This window comes from Fukomys damarensis, unplaced genomic scaffold (assembly GCF_012274545.1).
Source record: "Fukomys damarensis isolate Sample0158 unplaced genomic scaffold, DMR_v1.0_HiC HiC_scaffold_20, whole genome shotgun sequence".
NCBI lineage: Eukaryota > Metazoa > Chordata > Mammalia > Rodentia > Bathyergidae > Fukomys > Fukomys damarensis.
Genome location: NW_022900932.1, coordinates 41,133,865 through 41,155,071, shown reverse-complemented (window position 1 = coordinate 41,155,071; position 21,207 = coordinate 41,133,865). Strand labels below are relative to the sequence as shown.

Genomic DNA, 21,207 nt, shown 5'->3' with positions numbered 1-21,207 from the left:
GATATAACAATGCAAGAAAAAACCAAATTCCAGACCCTGAACTAAGAGTCTCATAATTCACTTTATATAGCAGGCTGAATGCAATTAGGTTTTAAAAGAATGTCTGTTATCTGTGTCCTTTTCCTAGACATCAGAAGCGGCCCAAGCAGCCTGTCATAGTCTTTTTATACCAGTTTCTGTTCTGTCCTTCATCTTGTCTTTTTATTACCCACTATACAGATTCTATCTGCAAATACAGCATTTTCCTTCCTTCCTTGTATGTATGCCAAAAAGAGGGGCTTAGCCAAAGAGGAGTATTGTGGGAACTAAGCCAGGGAATGGAATGAGGGTGGGGTTAGGAAAAGTCAAACTAAATCAGCTAAGTGATTTATCATTATCAGTGTCTATCAAAGAACAGGAAAATATACTGAATTCAGTTTTATACAGATGAATAGAAACACTTTTTGAGTTAACTTGGAAAAACTGAAACTATTTATTTACAGTCTAAAAAAAAGAAACTCATTATAACCATTAAGTTAAATAAATAGTTGTATCAAGAGATCATAATGATTTTTTTAGGTTTTGGAATCAGAAGCAATGTTTAGATACTGCACATGAATCCATTCTGTTATAATCATTCTTCCAGGAGACTGCTAAATTTTTCCCCCCTGGTATTGGGGGTCAAACTCAGGACCTCGTGCTTGCCAGGCAAGTGTGGCATCAGTGAGCTAAATTCCCGGCCCCTATTAAATTTCAATACTGTGTTTTACAAAACTTTGTATGTCTCCCCAAATTCTCTGCATAAAGGTAAAATGAAAAACAGAATGGAACTATTGTAGGTAATATGTTTAAAAGATTGATAAGCACATTAATATCTATACTGACTTTGCCATAACCTTGAAATACTAATCAGCACTTGAGAGCTTGAGACATAAAGAAACCAGTAAATTTCTGAAATAGTAGATAATGGTGCTCTCATTTTGACTAGGTTATCAGTAACCTCTACAGGTCCAATGGCAATGGCTCTTTTGACACTGTAAAAGTGGTTTTGACAATCAGAAGAGTGCAGACGTTCTTTGGATGTGATTTATATGCCTACTTAAACTCAATCAACTAGATAAAAGTAAAACACCATTTCTTGGAATGGTCATAAGAAGTAAAATCTATATAAATAGGTTGAACTTCCCCTACCGGGAGCTGCCATTGCTCCAGCACCAGGAAGGCAGCCGCACGGGTGCCCCTGAACCCCCACAACTCCCCTACCCCCCGAGACCTCCTGATTGAGCCAGTCTTTGGACCCACTCTGCAGAGGCAGAGGTGGTCATAGAGGGTATTTTTCTGAGTTCCCAATGTTGAATATCTTTAAAGAAAGGGTGTGGGAAACCAGTAGTAGAATGGTGTGGAGTTCTACCATTCAGAAGGTTGGGGAACTCAATCTGGGCCTTGCAGCCCAAGGTCAGTCTGTGTTATGGGGTTCAGCCATCAGCTAACTGAGATCAGGGGTCTTGAGTCCTAGCTCTGTCTGACCCCCCCATCCTAAATGGTAAATATACTATATTGAAAAGTTTGTTCAATGAAGACATGTTTTGGACTGCTTCTGGATTTCAATTTAATTAAAATGCTTTAAGGGTGATAGACTAGTGACTACCACAGGTGGTCAGTTTCCAAGTTGTGCTTGATCATATTGTGTTGCTGGTTGGGATAAAGGATTGTGGATGATTCGATAAGCTGTTTTCTCTGATGTTATGGTGATGAGAATGTCTGTGGGTCGTTAGAGACACAGAAGCTAGGGTGCAACTATATCAGGAAGATTTGGGTGATAACCCAGAGATTAAACCAAGGACAGTCCGACAACAAAAATAAAAATGAGAAAACACTTAAGCAAGACACAAGGACAGACTTCCAGTTCATCAATGGCAAACAATAGGACAAATGAGGATGAAAAGGCCTATAGTGAACCACCAGGACACCCTGAATTCAAAGCACAGGAAGTAACAAAACAGATCAACCAGGCTCTAGAAAAATTCAAAACAGAAATAATTTCCCAGATAACCATAGAGATAGTGAGCAAAATGGAAGTTGCGATTCAAGACTCTAGAGTAGAAATTAACAAAAAAATAGATGAGCTCAGGACCAGGATAGAAGCCATGAAGGCCCAGCAGAAGAAAGAAATGGAAAAAATAAACACCCAACATAGGAAAGAAATGGAATCCATAAAACAGATTCAAACAGATATCCAGGAGATTAAACACTCCATAGAAAGTGTATGCAACAGAATAAAAGAATGTGAAGATAGACTCTCAGATATAGAAGATTGTAGTCAGTGACTGAGAAAAGAGAGGTCTCTTAAAAACAGTAGGGGATCATGAGAAATAGATCCAGCAACTCCTAGATGATGCAAAGAAGAATAACGTAAGACTGATAGGAATCCATGAAGTAGCAGGAGAAAATACAAATGACTTAAAAAAGCTGTTCACAGAATTAATGACAGAAAACTTCCCATACAGAGGGGAAGAATTTGACATTCAGATAACTGAGGCATATAGGACCCCAACTGGCCACAATAAAAAAAATTTACACCTAGACATATAATAATCAAGATCCCAGAAACTCAACAGAAGAACAAAATACTACAAGCAGTAAGAGAAAAGAAATAAATCACATGCAAAGGAAAGCCAATCAGAATCAAAGCAGACTTTTCAACACAAACCCTTGTGGGAAGGAGAGCCTGGAATGAGATATTTCAAGTACTAAAAGAGAACAACCTCCAACCTAGACTGATGTATCCTGCAAAACTCTTTCAAAATGGATGGAGAAATAAGATACTTCCAAGACAAAGAACACCCAAGAAACTACACGAATACCAAACCAGCACTACAAGCAATTCTAAACAATATCCTAGAAAAAGACAATGAAGGTAACAACACCGTGAAGCCCAACAGAGCAAATCAAATAGGCAAGGCAAGAAAATAAAAGAAGGTGAAAAAAAAGTCAACAAAAGGCCATAACAGGACAGTTATAACCAGCAATGTCAATGGCCTCAACTCACCAATCAAGAGAAATAGATTGGCAGAATGGAATAAGAAGCAAAATACAACAATATGTTGTATACAAGAAACACCTAGTGCAAAAAGAAGCCCATAGACTGAAAGTGAAAGGATGGAAAACGATTCTTCATGTGACAGGAGCCCAGAAAAAAGGCAGGGGTAGCAATCTTATTTGCAGACAAAGTAAATTTCAAACCAAAACTGATTCTAGTATTATAGATGTAGGACAGTATTGTATCGTACCTCTGTGAATGTAAAATATCTTGTACCTGCTTTATGATACGTAGTAGTGACCGTGCTTTATCAGAGCTATTTTTAATGATGGTACTCTAGAATGTTCTCTCTCCAGATGATGATTAAGATGCTAATAAAAAAAATGATGCCAGGTACCACAACAGCAACAGAACAGAACTTTGATGTTTTCTGGGTATTATTCTTCTCTTTGTTTTGTTTTTTTAATGGAGTGTGCTGAATGTCTATAATTTTGTTCAGATGACTGCAGAACCTGGAAAAGCTGTTGCTGATATTGATGCAAAACATACTGCTATTATTAGTCTCTCTCTCTCTATATATATATAATTTGAATTTTTGGAAACTTTAACTGTGCTGTCGACTTTGGAAATAGTTATCCCAATTTACTGTGTTGAGTTGGCATTGTACAGAAATTAACAGCCATACTGGTCTAGGTTTTTTTTCCATTTCTACAGGGGTAATGCACTGTATTAAATATGTAAGGTCATATCTATGTGGGTTTGATTACAGAAACTAATAAGGTATTCTCTGAATAATGAAAAAAAGAATAATATAAGACTACAAGAGCAAGAAGCAACTTAAATATGTTCAAGGATCCTTTTCTTCTTCAGAATTAAGGATTATTTTAATTTTACATCATTGCCTTTTCTCTTTTACTTTCCTGTTTAGTTTTAATTTAGGATTCCCTATTTTTAATGTTCATATAGAGATTTCTTTAACTGAAATAACGAATAGGTTCTCTGGTGTGAAAAACTGTAATAGTACACAGGGTCCTAATGAGATAATTAATAATGTGAAATAGGAAGTAAAGGGCTAAAGGTGTAGGGAAAGTGGGAAGGGTGGGGGGAAAGGCAATAAGGGAGAGGAAAAAAATATGAGAAACTGAAAAAATGGAAATAAAGTGTTTGTAAATGGGGAGGGGAGGAGGGAGTGAAGGGAGGATCAGGGACAAAGGGAAAAAATGAGAATCAAGACCTATCATGTAAAGGTACAGGATCCCAATAATGAATGTAATTGTAATGTATACCTAGATTGTACCCATAAACTCAATAAAAATTAAAAACAATAGGTTGAAAATATGAACATAAATGTTAAAGTTACAGAATCATTAGATTTATTAAAAAAAAAAAGAATATACAATTTCATGCCTTCCCCAAATCTATCCTCATCAAGACCTATCATGTAAAGGTACAGGATCCCAATAATGAATGTAATTGTAATGTATACCTAGATTGTACCCATAAACTCAATAAAAATTAAAAACAATAGGTTGAAAATATGAACATAAATGTTAAAGTTACAGAATCATTAGATTTATTAAAAAAAAAAAGAATATACAATTTCATGCCTTCCCCAAATCTATCCTCATGAGGACAGTGGTACTAAAGGTGTAGGACTATACCATGAAATAGCATTCTCTCATTTGCATGATTGTGGTTTTCTTCAGAAACTTCTTTTCTCCGATGAGTATATCTTTCCCATAGTTTCTTGTTACAAACTTTCTGAATCTACATTAAAAACAAGACAAATCAAGTATTTAGGTATAAATAATTAAAACAGTCTAAGGGCAACATATTTACTCAGAAGGCAGCCAAAACCTTTTCTGACATGTAAAATATACTTGATTTTAGTCAACTGAAATACTATGTCCCAACCATGAAATTTAAAGTATAGTTACATTTTAGAAATCAAAAACTTCAAAGAGAAAAAGGCTATATATGGCCATCCATGAAGGAGTCAAGAACATGGTTAACTGATTAAAATACTTCAATTTAAAATTACTTAAAATTAAAAAGTATTGCTAAACTGTTAATAAAATATGTCCTAATCACATATGCTGAGTTCCTTCCCTATTATCTGGTTCAAAGTACGATGTTGGTCTGTTTTTAGTAAAAAATACTTGAAACAGTCATACAAAAACTTTCTTAAAACACTCATACTCTCTGGATTACTCTTTTTGCCCTAATTACTACAATTTTTATCTGAAGATGATTTAAAGCTAAATGCCGGTCTCATTAAGAGTACTTCTATGGTCACAATCTCAGTGCTGTTTCCGAAGTTGTGTTTAAAGATGCTATAGCCCCCTGGTGGTCCCTAGAGCATAACAGGGAGCTGGTTAGTTTTCATCTTGGCTCAAAATATTGCCACAGATGTGTGATCAAGATCATAACCGGCAAAACCAGAACTCATTTATATATTTAAAAAAGAACAGAAATAAAACCATTTATGATGCACCTTGAGACCATAATGTTAGGTGAAATAAATCAGACACTAAAGCTGCATGGTTTCTCTTATATGAGAAACCATAAGTATAAATAATTTAAAGAGCAAAATAAGATAATATGAAACAGGGAGTTAAAATAGATCTTTTGCAAATGGGAAGGAAATCAAGAGATGGAGAGAGAGGGAAAGAAGGGAAAGTAAAAAGAATTAAGATATGTTATGTGCACGTATCAATTCCCCATGGCAAATGTAATTATATACTACAAACGTACTAATAATAAATTAAAACAAAGCAAATCCATTTTGTCACTGAACATTTTTAATAAATATTTCATACTTTTATAAAGTATTTCTCATATCCAAGTGTAGTACTTTAGAAAATCAAACACCCTTAACAAACTCTACACCTAAGTGTGATCCCTTTCCTTGAATGTATTTTAAAGCATCTGATTTCCGATTAATACTCTGATCAAAGCAACTGAGTAAAAAATATAACTCTACTAATATGCTTCTAATAGTATATTACTTGATACTATCCATTAAATTTTCAAATTCATTTGCACATATTCTAAAGTCTTGTCTGCTACATTTATTGTTAAAATGTACCAACCAACATAGTTAAAAACAAAATCATTTTGTATCTCAAGTATGGTATATAGTTTTGATTGCTACAGCTCAAGAAAAACACAGCAACACTAGAAAAGGCCTAACACCAGTGAGATGACAGGACACTTACAGAATGATTCAAAACATTTATTTGTTTGTTTGCAGTACTGGAGGTTGAACACAGGGCCTTCACACTGAACTAAATCTTAACCAGATCCTTTTTTCTTTTGAGACGGTCTTGCCAAGATCCACAAGTATACTGGAGTGGTGACCCTTCTGCCTCAGCCTCAGTGATAGGATTACAGGCATGAGACACCATGATTGGCTTTTTAAAAATTTTAAAGGGAGGGGAGGGGAATGGGACAAAAAAAGCAGCAGCAAGATATATCATGTATAGGTACAAAGTCCCCATGATGACTGTTATTCCCTATGATGATTATGTATGTCTAAATTGTAACAATAAAATTAATACTGTTTAGCCAGGGATTTAGCACAGTGGTTCTGCCACCTGCTTCATAAGCGCAAGGTCCGAGTTTGATCCCTGGTATCCAAAAAAATAAATTAAAAAAAAATTAATACTGGAGCCAGGGATTTAGCTCAGTGATTCCACCTCCTGCCTCACAAGCACAAGGACCCAAGTTCGATCCCTGATACCAAAACCCCCCCCCCCAAAAAAAAAAACAAAAACCAAAAACCAAAAAAACAAAAACAACTGTTTAAAAAAAAAATTGCTCAGATGACATCCGAACTTTTGAATCTCTTGCCTCAGCCTTTTAGAGTGCTGGGATTACAGCCATGTCACCATACCCAGCTTCAAAATACTGTTAAAAGCTGGATAAACACTTACTCTGGAGCCTAAGGCAAGAGGATGGCTGTAAGTTCGAGGCCAGCCTGAACTACATAGGGAGACTGACTCAAAACAAAAACCCAAAACAAAAACAAAGCAAAACAAAAACTCCCAAAAGACAAAACATCTGGCGACCTCTGGGAACCCAGAGCAGTGAGAGTTAAAAAAAAAGAAAGAACACCCCAAATCGGGCATGTTGACACTCACTTATAGTTTATAGTTGCAGCTCCTAGGAAGGCTGAAGCAGAAGGATCTTTTGAGCCCTGGAGTTCAAAGCCAACCTGGGCAACAAGGTGAGACACTATCTCAAAACAACAATGAAAAGGCAGGGTATCATAAAGGGAGCCCTTTTATAAGAAAGATAAAAATGCAGTTTTCTTACAACTTATGTAATTCATCATTATACTAACATCCAGCATAACACTGAATTTGAATGTTACATGAGGGATTATTATTGGGCTATGAAAAATAGTACTGGGATTTTAAGAATCTTAGCCTTCCAAGGGATATGTTTTTACTCAAACAGTCCATAAAGTCATGTCAATGATCTATTGGGCTAGAAGAACACTCTCTCCCTATAAAAGTTACTCACAGCTTCAGGCTTTGGAATCTATGGTGTCAGAGAACTTTATTTTTACTCACTTATTACCTTGAGAATATTGTATCTATTGAAAATGCCACCTGCATGACCTCCATCTCTGTGTTCTCGGACTGTACTCTGCATCTGATGGAAAATAAAACGTATGTGCATTAGTTTTTAAATCCTTCCTAATTGGTAAAACATGGTTATTAATTCATCTTATTTTTTGTTTTTTGAAATAGGATGTTACTATGTAGTTCATGCTGGCCTTGAACTCACAATGATCTTCCTGCCTCAGCCTCTTGAGGGCTGGGGTTATAGGTATACACCACCCTGCCCAGACCGATCTAATTTTTGAGAAAACAAGACAAGTTTTAACATTTTTGTTGTTGAAAGGATATGAATTTTATAAATTAATGAATTATCTATCAGTCAACAGTATTTAGATGAAAATCCTAATGCAGACTTAAGGAAGATTCTCTTTAATGGTTTCCCATAAACGCACACACACGCGCGCGCGCGCGCGCGCGCGCACACACACACACACACACACACACACACACACTAAAGTGTCTACAGGTTCTAGGTCTTGAAGTTTCCAGGCCCCCATGAAAGGAGAGAACATTAATACTTTCTTTCAAATGGCATCAACCTCTTCTCCAACAGGATACTGTGTTAGATATGTGCCTCCTGATTATGGTTGCAGATAAAATGCAGGATTTAAAGTTCAGTTTCAGATGAAGGAGATTATGTGTGTACGTGTATGTATTTAGGATAAATACATTCCATTCAATATTTGGGATATACTTAGCCTAAAACTTTATTGTTCATTTGAAATTCAAATTTATCTTGTATTTTTATTTGTTAAACCTGACAACCCTATTTGATTACAAGATTTATAACTGATATGGAAAATTTTATGTACTGCTTAATAATAGGAATATATTCTGAGAAATGTGTCATTAATAGATTTTGTCATCATGCAAACATCACAGAGTTTGCATATACAAACTGAAGACAGCTATGAATCACTACTCAATATAACCTTATGGGACCACCATTGTATATGTAGCCTGTCTGACTGAAATGCTGTCATGTAGCACATGATTATGTAATTTTACAATTTATCAAGGTCCATAGCTTAACATAGTAAAATATGGTTTCTAGTAATCTAGTTTAACTTGGATCTAAACCTTTATAATTAACTTCTAATTTATATGAAATATAGGAGATAGAGCAAATTTAATGACACAATGGCTAGATAACATCCAAGAACAGACAAATGAGAAAGAATTCTATGTCAGTATTAACTGCAGTGAACCAAGTAACTGGAACTAAGGTTTACTGAGGGAGTACACTATAAATTGTAAATGTTCATTTTTTTTTTTTTGAAGTACTAAGTGGTAAAAAAGAAGGCATATTTAAAAAACCATACTGCATGTTCAAACATCTGGAAACTCGCAGAAAATTTAGGTATTGAATAAACAATAAATTTGGCTAATCTATCTTTTTCATTTAAGCAATAGAAACCTACCTCTTCCTCCACAGACTGAAACTCTTTATCATCAGGAGACAGATCTATAAGAATTGTTCCACTACCAGAGTTGTTCAAAGTCAAATATGGGTTAAGACCTATGAAATGAAATTTGAAGGTAAAAAAAATTTGCCAGGAAAACAACACCAACCCAAAATAAAGAATATATCTGATGTTTACCACCAATTTTTAAAAATATTAAGTTTAAGAGTAGTTCAGATTTATAGGATGGCTGAATGCACAGAGGATTCTTGTATACCCTTCACTCAATATCCCCTTGGTTATATGCCAATTTATATACATTTTACTTGAACTTCACTAGTTTTCCTCAATAAAGTCCCTTTTTTCTTCCAGGATCAAAACTAGGATGATGTCACACTGCATTTACACTAATTTTTGACTGACTAGTTTTAAGGGTTTTGTAACAGTATTTGGGATAATCTTTCTCCTTTCTATCTCCTACTCTTAATGAGTTTACTAGTCATTTTTTTTTGAAATTACTTCCTCTACTATGTAGGGTTTTTTTTTTTTTTTTAAAGTACTGGGGATTAAACCCAAGGCCTTGTACATTCTAGGCGAGTGTTCTACTACCAAGTCATATCCCCACCCTTTAAAAAGTTTTTTCATTTTGATGTAATGTCTCATAATTTTCCTAGCTGGCCTCCAAGTTGTGATCTTCCTGCCTCAGCCTCCTGAGCAGGTGGAATAAAGTGTGCACCACCATATTTGTTTTTTTGTCCTTTAGTTTCTACAAGTTTTCCAAAGCTCTGCTGTTTTCTCAGGGAGGAGGCCATTAGTGCTGGGCTAATGTACCAGAGGATTGCCACTGGAGATTAAGAGCACTGCTATACGTAGTACCACCAAGTCAGACTCTGAAGTCTCAGAGGAATGCTTAATTACAATTTGTGTTGGAATTATGGAGATCTGATAGAATATTACAGAATAAAGACTAACAAATGCTTAAGGCATCTTCAACCTACCCACAATGTTTATCAGTATGGAAAGATTACTAGTAATCTAATGACTACTGCACAGAATATGAACAAGATGAGGCTTTCATAAGACCAGCTATTGGTTCCTTTTGCAAATCAGACTAAGGCACGGGACTTGGGTTTCAAATGAGGATGAAGAAGGTGGTAACTTTATGTAGGAAGTGACCCTAATGTGTTAGAAGACAAAACCATTATCCTCCATGAAGGAATATGAATCCTCCTATCCTTTTGGAGCCAATTATATCAGAATAATTATAGGACTAGAGGTGACAAGGAAGTACCTCTGCCACTTGGGAAGAGTGTGTCTGTTTCCGTCATTGTTTCCTGAGACTTTCAATGCAATCCTAATAACTAGGATGTGCTAACTATATGAACACCTGCTTCCTTTCCTTTTGCTTTTCTTTTCCTGAAAGGCCTCTCTTATCCCAGTACTCTTTCACAACTACTAATACACCAAATGGGTATTAGTCCAGTATTCACAATGGTAATTCACAACTAGAGTTCTGTTTCTTTTTCATCTTTTATGCTATTCACACTGTATGCAAATATTCCAGGGAGTCATGGTTTTTCCCCCTTTTTATTATATAAAATTTATTCATCTATACTAGACATAGCCAGAATTTACTTCACATTTTAAGCATCTTGCTCTAGTCTCTAAAAAGCAAGGGAAGTACATTTACCTTTAAGTGACTGTATTCCACAATACCAGATTAAAACATTCTGTGGCATGGATCACATTTTTAGACATACTTCTGTTTTTTCCAGAGGTGGACTCCGTCCTGACTAGTACCTAATATTTCCTAAAAACCCTTTCATTTTTGCTAACGAAGGTTTCTCTTCAACCAGGTTGTAGAGTTGTGATTTCAATTATAGGATGCTTTTGGTGTCAGGGTAAATCACTCCCTTAGTTTAATAATGAAGCAAAAATGTTAATGCTTAAATAATTCCCCCTTTAGTGCTAAGACCCTGTACCATAAGAAGTGTTAACAAGAGCTCCAGCGGTGTAATCCGTTAGCTCAAGGTACTTATACAGAAGTGTGAACATCTGTTTAGTGATTGCAATGGCATTTTCCTTAAACAACTTGAAAGAGGAATAAAAGTATTATCTAACTTTGTTGTAATTTCATCAGTTGCAACATTATTTTCTAGTATTTTTCCTCTAAACTCTTAAATTTTAGCTAGGTAAGAGATACACTATAAGATTTTATGGGTTAGCCTAATACCTCGTCATTACCTATTACATTAGCATAAAAAATAAGACATCTAAATTTCAACATTTTAGGGCTAAAATAACTTCAGAAATTATCTCATCCAACCTGTCTATTTTCAAAGTTAAAGCAAGCCTCACATTTCTGAATGGCTTTGAAATTTTACTTAGGTTCATAAAGTCAATACCAGCACCTTGAGAAGTTCAACCATTAACAGAGGCTTTGATCTCAGGTTTCCCCAATCTTCACTAGTATTTCTTCTCTACAGGCTTTTAAATTATCATTTAGTACACTGAGGGCTGCCTTTGTGTAATCTGATAACAGCAATTATTAAAACAAAATACCTTGTTGTCCAGAAATAAGTCTTTCAACTCCTTTAATTAGTTTGTGTCTGTGCCCATAAGCATTGATTCCAATCTCCTTCAGCTCCTTGTGCCCCATCTCTACTAATACATCCAAAGTGATCTTACAAGAGAGGATGAAACTATTCAGAATGCTTATTTGATAGGCAGTCATGTCTTAGCAGTCTCGTAATATATTAGATTCATACATCAAATTATTTTGAATAGTTTCAATAGAAAAAAAATTATTTCTTAAACTGAAATTAACTAAAAATCAAGTCAGAGCAAAAGAGAAAGCCAAGTCAGGAATGCACCTTCAAATTAACCACAGTCAGGTAAAACATTTCATCTTTTCCATTACACCTCCCAACCCAATCCAACTCTATTTATGTATTCAGTCTGCAATTGTTTCTTTAGTTTGAATTAGGCTAAATAGTATTTTTTGTTTGTTTTTGGTAGCTGGGATCAAACTTGGGTCTTTGTGCTTGTGAAGCAGGCGCTGGAACCACTGAGCTAAATCCTTGGGCCACTAAATGGTACTTTTATATCTTTGTTCAAATGAACTTTCACTTAAAATATATCCTGTCCACTTCATGCAATTAAAAGTCTTTCAGTCCTGTTTTATTTATACACCTTCCATGGAGCTGTACCTGAATATCCACTTCACAAGGAATTTTTCCTTCTTTGAATTTCTAAAATCTATGGGAACTTTAATTCTTTGTAAGTTCTTGTTCTAGCTCCATAACTACACCGAAGGTTCCTTTGGATCAAATCCATACTCACTATGTACATTTTTTGGGTAACAACAACAACAAAATCAGTATGTAGCCAGGCGTGCTGGTGCATGCCTGTAATCCCAGCATTCGGGAGGCTGAGACAAGAGGATCATCAGAAGTTTGAGACCAGCCTGAGCTACATACTGAGTTCAAGGGCAGCCTGAACTGCATAGACCCTGTTTCAAACAAACAGTAACAAAAAAATTAGTAAATGCATTCTGAGAGAATATTTTCAATTGAAATTACCAAAGAAGCCCAGATCTATGGCTGGCATATCTTTCCCATAGTAGTTAGCAAAGTATCCAGGGTAGTAACAGAACTGAATAAAGAGAGCTCAAGGATAACTTACTTAAAGCACTACAATAAACCTAACATTCAATAAAACTAATTTATTACTACAGAAGTCAATTTTTATGATCTAACAAATTAAGTGGAAATTTCAAGATCAACCAAAATTAGATGAGTGAGTGCTGTCTAGTATCTTAAAGAGCACTTGGAGCTGGGAATATAAATCTGTGGGAGAGCAAGCACATGGTTAGCAAGCACAAGGCCCCAGCACTGAACAATCCAAGAAAAACATCTTCCCCCAATAGCTTACAAGGTTCAAGGTATTTCAAGTATGTCCTAAATTTTCTGAGTTTTAATAAAACACAAAACCAAGCAATACAACTCCATCTACTCACCTGTTCTCTCTCAAATATGTCCATTAAGTGCTCAAGTCCAAGATTCCTTACAAACTGAGTTATGCTAAAATCTACTCCTGGAACTGGGGGAAAAAAACCAGAGCAAACAAAATTTCACATCAGAATCATGTATATCAACACTGTAATTGTTTTGTGACGTTACTATATATGTGAAGAAAATAAAAATGAGGCAAAGTATTATACGTATTATATTAACAGCCACCTGGGACAGAACACTAAATATGAAACCAAAAATTAGGGGGCCAGGTGCATCAGGACATACCTATAATCCCTGCTACCATGAGGATGAGGTTTGATGTGACTTTGTGAGACATAAATAAATAAATAAACAAACAAACAAATAAATAACCAGGCAAGGCAGTGCAGGGCTGTAAACCCAATCTCTGGTAGACTAAGCATGATTGAAAGTTTGCGCCCACCTTGAGAAACTTAGCAAGAGCCTATCTTAATCATTTAGTTTACCCCACTGTCACTCAGGTAGCACATCTGTTTATGTAACAACTACCCTGAGCATTGCTCCAGCAGGTGTACTTCAACCAGTCGGTTCTTATATGGAATAAATTTGGTAAAATTGTCATTTTTATATTTTCTGTCCTACTATCTTTTTAAAGTTAACGAGGGCCAGGCATTTAGCTCAGTGGTTCCTCTGCCTGCCTTCCAAGTGCAAGGTTCTGAGTTTGATCCCTGGTCCCCCCAAAAAAAATTAATGAAAAGAATATAAAATTTTTGGTCATGTCATCTTATATTTAAATAATTGGGCCAGTAAGTGGGTATAAAACACAAAACAGAAATGGTTAGGTACTTAGTGTAAAGGACTTGGGTTCAATCTCTAGTACCGGAAAAAAAAAAAAAAAAGGTGAGGGCAGGGGTTGGGAAAGAGTAGTGCTTGTATAGCATGCTCAAGGCCCTGAGTTCAATCCTCAGTACTGCCCCCAAGATTAATAAATATATAAAAATTCAGCATTAGAGAAAACAAGTAACCAATGGGGGAATTCTTGTGTTAAAAAAAAAAATTCTCATTTTTTGTTTTAAACTTTATTTTTAACTGTTATCTTTAAAATCAATCATATCTTTCAGGATGTAAGCTCCTTTACAAAAGTTTACGAAAAGGATTACATATTGCACAGGGTCACATAAATCTTGACAGGTAAAAATTTATATCTAAAGTGTAGGTTAGCAGCACAAGACATTAGTTTTCAACATAGGAGAAAGTTTTATTAGGAATTCTAATAAATAATGCAAAGAAAACCACAAAAGGCTAAAACTTTTAGGCTATGTCAATTAACGTGATACTAATGTAAAAAAAGTGTTGCTAGCTGAGCATGGTGGTGCACACCTGTAATCTCAACACATGGGAGGCTGAGGCAGGATCACTGGAAGTTCCAGGCCAGCCTGGGCAACATAATGAGTTCAGGGACAGCCTGAACTACACACAAAGTAAGATCCTGTCTCAAACAACCAAGAGTTCCTAGTATTCCAAATGACAAATATGGGGTTTCAGTAATAATAAAAAAGTTACTTTTACAGAATATCTTACCTTCCTTTCTTTCTAAACTGGAAGCACCTTCCGTTCCACTTGAGTTAACTACTGAAGACAGTTCAGAAAAACTCCCAGATAAGTTATCAAGACTGCTGGCTGCAGAAAGGCTTGATGGGCTAGATGGACCTGAGGACAGAGAATCTGCAGTGGCTCCCGGGCTTCTCACACTACTGAGTACTTGAGATTTATAACATGAAGGCAGAGCAGATGGGGGCATGGCTGCGGTCAGGAGAGCACTGACGTCATCTGCCTAGAGTGTATTTCAGAGATGAAATCTGTCACAAGAAACTTTTAAAATTCTTTCACACTTAATAGAATGCAGTTAAAAATAAGACAAAACCCATCAAATGTGTACTAGAACTGTTTTAACACTAATACTCGATTATTTTATCTTAAAAGTGAAGTAAACAGATCTACTGAATTTATGAAACATAATCCAGACCATCTTTTCCAGATCTCATCTAATAAAAATAAAACTCAAATGTGGCAAAGCATAAACAAAATTCTAACTTTGATACCAAGACTGAAAGGCACTAAAATGAATCAGAAATATCAATTTTAAAAGGTAACCCTATTATGATTCTGAAGCAATTCAATCTATAGGGAAACGAACAAATGAAATTATGTTTGTATTTCTTAGGAAATATTCAGTGATATATTGCTCCTCAAAATTGGAATACAATTTTTTTGGTAAAAAAATATTTTTCATCAAATCTGCCAGAGTGAAAAAAATCTCCCCAATCAACTGGCACATTGTTTCATTAGTGATGTATAACAATTTTTCACAATGCTCAATTAAGATTCTGAACAACTTAGCATAAAGTAAATCATTATGTGTTTTCATGGTTAGTCAATCATAGTGCTTACTCCAACTGTCACCTTTCTTCCCCCTCAATCTGTGCATCCTTAACACTTATAGTTTGTATATATTTGTTCGTAGTAACAGTACCATTTATTTTTATGTGCCTAATACCATGCCACTGACTTTAATTGATTAATTTCTGCAGTACCTGGGATCGAACTCAGGACCTTGAGCTTGCGAGGCAGGTGCAGAACCACTGAGCTAAATCCCTGGCCCTAACCACTGACTTAAATATACTACCTTGTTTAATTCTCATATTGACTGGACATATTCTATCTCTTATAGATATGAATCTGAGGCTCAAGAGTTCAGCAACTTGTAAGATTATACAAGTACACAAAGTAGAGCTGGTGTTCTAAGACCAGGTCTGTTGGACTCTAAAGCTCATGCATGTTCTCCAAAGCATTTTGTTTTACTGTCACTTAATTCTATCTGATAAATGAAGAGAGGGTAGAATGAATTCTAAAAGTTTACTTCTAAGGTAGTTTGGACTGCAAAGACACGTCCCTGAAGAAATTATGCTGCAAGTATGGTTGGGTTGTCAGCCAGCTGAGAAAAATCAGTAAAACACTAAATGCATGCAGCCAAACTGAATGAGTTTCTCATTGTAGCTTGAATAACGGAATCTCTCAGTGGAAAGCAGTTTGTAGAAGAGACTCTCCTTCCTTTCCATTTTTTTTGTCATTCTTTTTCTTTACTGCTCTGGTCAATATCCTAAGTAGTAAAGATAAGAGAGAAGCTCATGTCACAGTGGCCAAAGCAGAGGTAAAAAGTAAAATGGAGGCTCTTTCATGAGATTCAGTGGGAAGGTAAGGGGCGAAGAAAAGAGTAACACACTTACTGAAAAGAACTCTATGGTAGCAGGCTTTGTGGTTATATCCTGGAGCCAATGCTCCTAGTTGGGCAAGCTGATTAAGACCTAAGGTGTATACTATCTTGCACTGCACATATTTTAACAGATTTCATAGAGGATATGTCTGTTTTGCTCCTTAATTAATTTAAAAAATTACAGTGCTCTTCCTATTTCCATGGTATTTAGTATACAACAACTGATTCATAAACTCCATTATTTATGTATAATAACAAAGACATCCTATATTTAAGACTGGGCTAAAATCTAGAGTTTTGCCACATTCATTATGAAGACATAATATCTATCAAGTGAATTTTAAAGGGTCAGGAAAGCACGGAGATTTTTTAAAAAGCTCATCACTTACTGAAACCAAATCTAAAGGTGTTTGTCCTTCCTGATTTTTTAGAGTAGGATCGGCTCCATGGGCCAATAATAAAGCACAAAGCTGTGTCCGGCCCTTTTGGGCTGCTTCATGCAAAGGTGTGAAAGCCCATTTGTCCGTGGCATTGACACATGCATTATACTTTATTAGTAAAGCTGCTACATCTACATGCTGGAAAAGAAAATATTCTTGTTACAGTCTGAAATATTATTTTATCCTTTTCAGTTCTTAAACTAACTCTGTACCTACTTCCATATTTTCAAACTTATTCTGAAAATATTAAAGCTGCTTCTCCCCATTATTAAGGGTAGCTGCTTAAAATTTTAAAAAAATCTAGACAATAGTTAAGGATTTAAATTAAAACAAACTAAACTAATACACTTTTATTTTTTATTTTATTTTATTCTGAGACAGGGTCTCATTTTGTAGTTCACACTGGCCTTGAACTCACTATGTAGCCCAGGCTGGTCTTGAACTCATGTGATCCTCCTGCCTCAGCCTCCTGAGTACTGGGATTAGAGGCATGCACTACCACCACCGGCACTGATACACCTTTGAATTTCTAACTTACATGGGTAACTGCTGAAAGTCAATTTAGAAACTAACAGGCTTCTACAATTATCCAAATATACCACTGTTAACAGTCAATAGTGATCATAACAATCAGAGGTGTTTAAGTCAAGATGTACCTCAATCTCGATAGATTCCTGTGAAAATGTTTTAATCTGACCCCAGCAAATAAAATCAGTATTTCACTGAAAATAAGAGAGAGATGCTAAAGAAGATAATGAACAAATGATACAATATTTTATGTCACAAAGAAAGTTTACAAATGATACAGAACTAAAACTTTGAAGGTATTTTTTGTAAAGTGAAGAAGTCAAAATTCCATATAAACTCTGATATTTACTTTTACTCTGACAATTCCAGATTTTGTTTTTCATAGGTAACACAGAAGAACTTACCCCGTAAGATGCTGCATTATGTAAAGGAATAAGACCTCCTTTGTCTTGAGCATTCACATCGGCTCCATGTTGTAACAAATATTCTGCAACTTCTAAATTATTATAACCAGCTAATTTAGGAAAGAAGTAACATTACTTTCACTTATAGATAAAAAAGTCATATGTATTAACTATATGTATCTGTAAACTATAGGTAATACTAAAACAAAAACAAAAAGCCACAATTTTACATAAACCCGAAATTCTGTAGTCTATGAAAAACCAATCTGGGAAATAATTTTTCCTGGCCTCAACAGCTGGAAGTTGTGATGGTATCCATCGGTTTTGAAGATTTCAAAAATTATACTGACTGATTTGCTTCTATATTTCTATTTAAAACCTTACTGAAAGCCCCTGCCTTTATGGTTGTTACAACTTCCCAAACGCCTGGGACCTGAGTTCGATCCCTGGTACCAAAAAAAAGGACACATGGAATAATTCATTTTCTTGGACAGTGAGGTCCAAACTTACATGAAATGAGAATTTAAAGATAAAAACTTGGTGTGTGTGGTGGGGGACTGAAACCAGAGCCTCACACATGCCAGGCAAATGCTCTACCACTGAGCTATCTATACCCCAAATTATCTTTTAAACAATAGCAATACATTTAACTTATATGAGACTGAAATGAACTGAGAATAGATTTTCATCTCCCATATTATACAAAGTAGCAGAAACAGTGGCATTACTTACCTTTTCTTTGGTTTTAAATCATCTTTAATCAACTGTGCCTACTATATAAATCCATGGCATCCACAATGCAGCTAAAATGGCTATACTAAAACCACACTGTTGTATACTCACATTAAAAATTGTAACCTGTGCCGATTCTGAGTGGAAACTTAGAACAAATGTTGTGGACATTCCACATTTCCTCAAGTTCTTATGGACTTATATACCCCAAACTCCAGTATCCTAAACTATGAATATATTTGGAGATAGGGCCTTTAAAAAAGGTAATTTAGTTAAAATGAAGCTATCAGGGTAGATGCTAATCTAAACTGAACACCTGCTGATGCTTCAATCAATTAGATTTCTAGCCCTTAGATCTGTGAGCAAACAGATTTCTGCTGTTTAAGCCATCTAGTCTTTGGTTATGGCACTTCTTGCAAAATAAAACAACAAATAAATATAGCAAGAGGTTTATATAAATTCTGAAAGTCTAAGATTTTTTGGCTGCCTATACCTAGCAGCTGTCATTAAGAATGTAAAGCCTGAGCTTCCCATGAGGAAGGCTGGGTGCAACAGGCATATTTTTCAAAACTGACCCACCCAAAGATGATTCAAGCCATAGAGTGAGCGGTATAAAAGATCCCAAATTACATGGTGACTGGAACAGCCTGTTTCAATTTTTCTTACTGAATATAACGTGCTATGCTAGTACTGTGAATTACAACTTAAGTAACAGCTTGAAGAATGGATGTTCCACACAAATATGCTGAAGAATATAATGGTGCCAATAGAAGATATTTTACTTTGAATGTTTCCAATTTAGTCACAGGAAGCACTTCAATCGGGTAAAATGAATCTTAGATGTCACCAGCCTAAATGTGTAAAACTTCATTCACTTACCTGCTAAATGTAAAGGTGTAGAATGTCTGCCTTGGGTATCACGGCAATTTACATTATCAGGTGAAGACAGTTTCTTCACTCTGGCTAAACAACCCTTTTTGGCAGCATCTAATAAAGCTGCATCTCCTCTAAGGAGATCTTGAATATCTGTATCTCCATCCTTAACAAGATCCAAAGGAGTATTCCCATCCCTATTTTTCTTTGTGGGGTCTGCACCATGCTAGGCGTGGAAAGAGAGAGGAAAAACTGGCTAAGTTGTACCCTTTGTCAATGAATACACAGTCAATTTAACCATACCATCTCCCAAAACCAAAAAAAATTTTATATTGAGATTCTATGTTAAAGGTTTATATGACTGTTATTAATGTTTAACCTATATAGAAAATTACAATAAAAAGATTACAAGGCAATTAAGTATTATTGGGATTTACAATTCAATGTAATCAAATGTTAAAGGATACTAAAAATAAAGCATCATTTCATTAAAAAGTAACTTTCATGTATACTCTAGTCATACTTCATTTAATGACAAGGACATATTCTGAGAAAGACACCCTTAGGCAATTTTATTATTTCTTTTTTTATTTTTGGTACCGGGGATCAAACTCAGGACCTTACGATTGTGAAGCAGGCAGCAGCACCACTGAGCTAAATCCCCGGCTGGAAATTTTATTGTTGTGACAATGTAATAGTGTACTTATTATATAAGCCTAGGTGGTAGTTTACTCCAGGCTATATGATTTTTATAGCTCACTGCTCCTAAGCGATAAACCTGTACAGTACATTATTATACTAAATACCATACAAACCATAACACAATGGTATTTGTCTATTAAATATAGAAAAACTATAGGAAAACAATTTTCAGCTATAATATAATTTATGGAGCTACTGCTATATATGTGATGGCGAATCTTTTAGAGACTGAGGGCCCAAACTGAAACCCCAATGTGTGGGTACATAATGCAAAGCCAATTAAAGCTGCAATTAAACCTGAATACTGATGTTTTAGTTCAGAAAGAAAAACACAGTAACGTGTACCACAGGACTGCCACCACTGATGCAGTTCACTGCTGACTGAAATATAATCATGCAGCACTTTATTTTTACTTTTTCATAATAAAATAAGGTATAAATCTATCCTTTCATTTTCATTATAAAAGACCTATTAATATCTGTATTAAACCAGTGCCACCGACCTTCTGCTAAATAAAATGCCAAATAAACTGGGCTAATATACTATATAATAAATCAAGTGCTTTCAGGTTAAATCACTGAACAAGAAAACTATAGGTAATAATCAGAAAACTACCACATGATGATAGGTGACTATATAAAAATAAATCTATGTGTGATAGATATACTTGTAGCTTAAAATATTAAAAGTAATGAAATTTTAATCTGAAATCTAGTAACAGAATTAGGTACCTTTGTTTCCTACTCTTTTACTAGTTCATGTTTCTATTACAGTTATCTGAAAAGTTGTTAATGTATTTCAAAAAGTACTTAAATATACCTGGAGTAGAAGTTTGCAAATTTCATATTTTCCTTTTGCTGCAGCTTCGTGTAAAGGTGTAAATTTCCATAAATCAGCAACATTCACTACTGCTCCATGCTTAACAAGAAGTTCTGCAACTTCATAATGTCCATAAGAACATGCATTGTGCAAAGGTACAAGGCCTCTGAAATGAAAAGCTAAATCAACAATAATGCCAGAGAATATAATTTAAATTCAGTAACTGCATATAACTAATAAAGATACTTCTTGAATTGTATGGGGGATTATACTGATTGTACTTTGTAGACTCTAAATGTACTGAAAACAATTCTTTTTCAGGGAGAAGGGAAGAAAATTTAAACAGGCAAAATTCAATTATCTTTAATAAACACTGAAAAATTTACTAT

At 35.2% G+C, this 21,207-nt stretch overlaps 1 protein-coding gene across 1 annotated transcript in view; it reads right to left on the bottom strand.

The window, feature by feature from the left end:
- The window catches only part of Tnks2 (tankyrase 2), a gene marked incomplete at its 5' end in the record, with an annotated part of 71,596 nt that overhangs the window by 8,230 nt on the left and 42,159 nt on the right, over window positions 1-21,207 (bottom strand). The window contains 10 exons of the mRNA XM_033766340.1: window positions 4,681-4,786; window positions 7,604-7,678; window positions 9,069-9,166; window positions 11,613-11,733; window positions 13,069-13,151; window positions 14,627-14,879; window positions 16,709-16,897; window positions 17,692-17,801; window positions 19,303-19,522; window positions 20,819-20,984. Of these exons, the coding sequence (XP_033622231.1) occupies window positions 4,681-4,786; window positions 7,604-7,678; window positions 9,069-9,166; window positions 11,613-11,733; window positions 13,069-13,151; window positions 14,627-14,879; window positions 16,709-16,897; window positions 17,692-17,801; window positions 19,303-19,522; window positions 20,819-20,984 (1,421 nt within the window). The remainder of the gene's footprint in view (window positions 1-4,680; window positions 4,787-7,603; window positions 7,679-9,068; window positions 9,167-11,612; window positions 11,734-13,068; window positions 13,152-14,626; window positions 14,880-16,708; window positions 16,898-17,691; window positions 17,802-19,302; window positions 19,523-20,818; window positions 20,985-21,207) is intronic.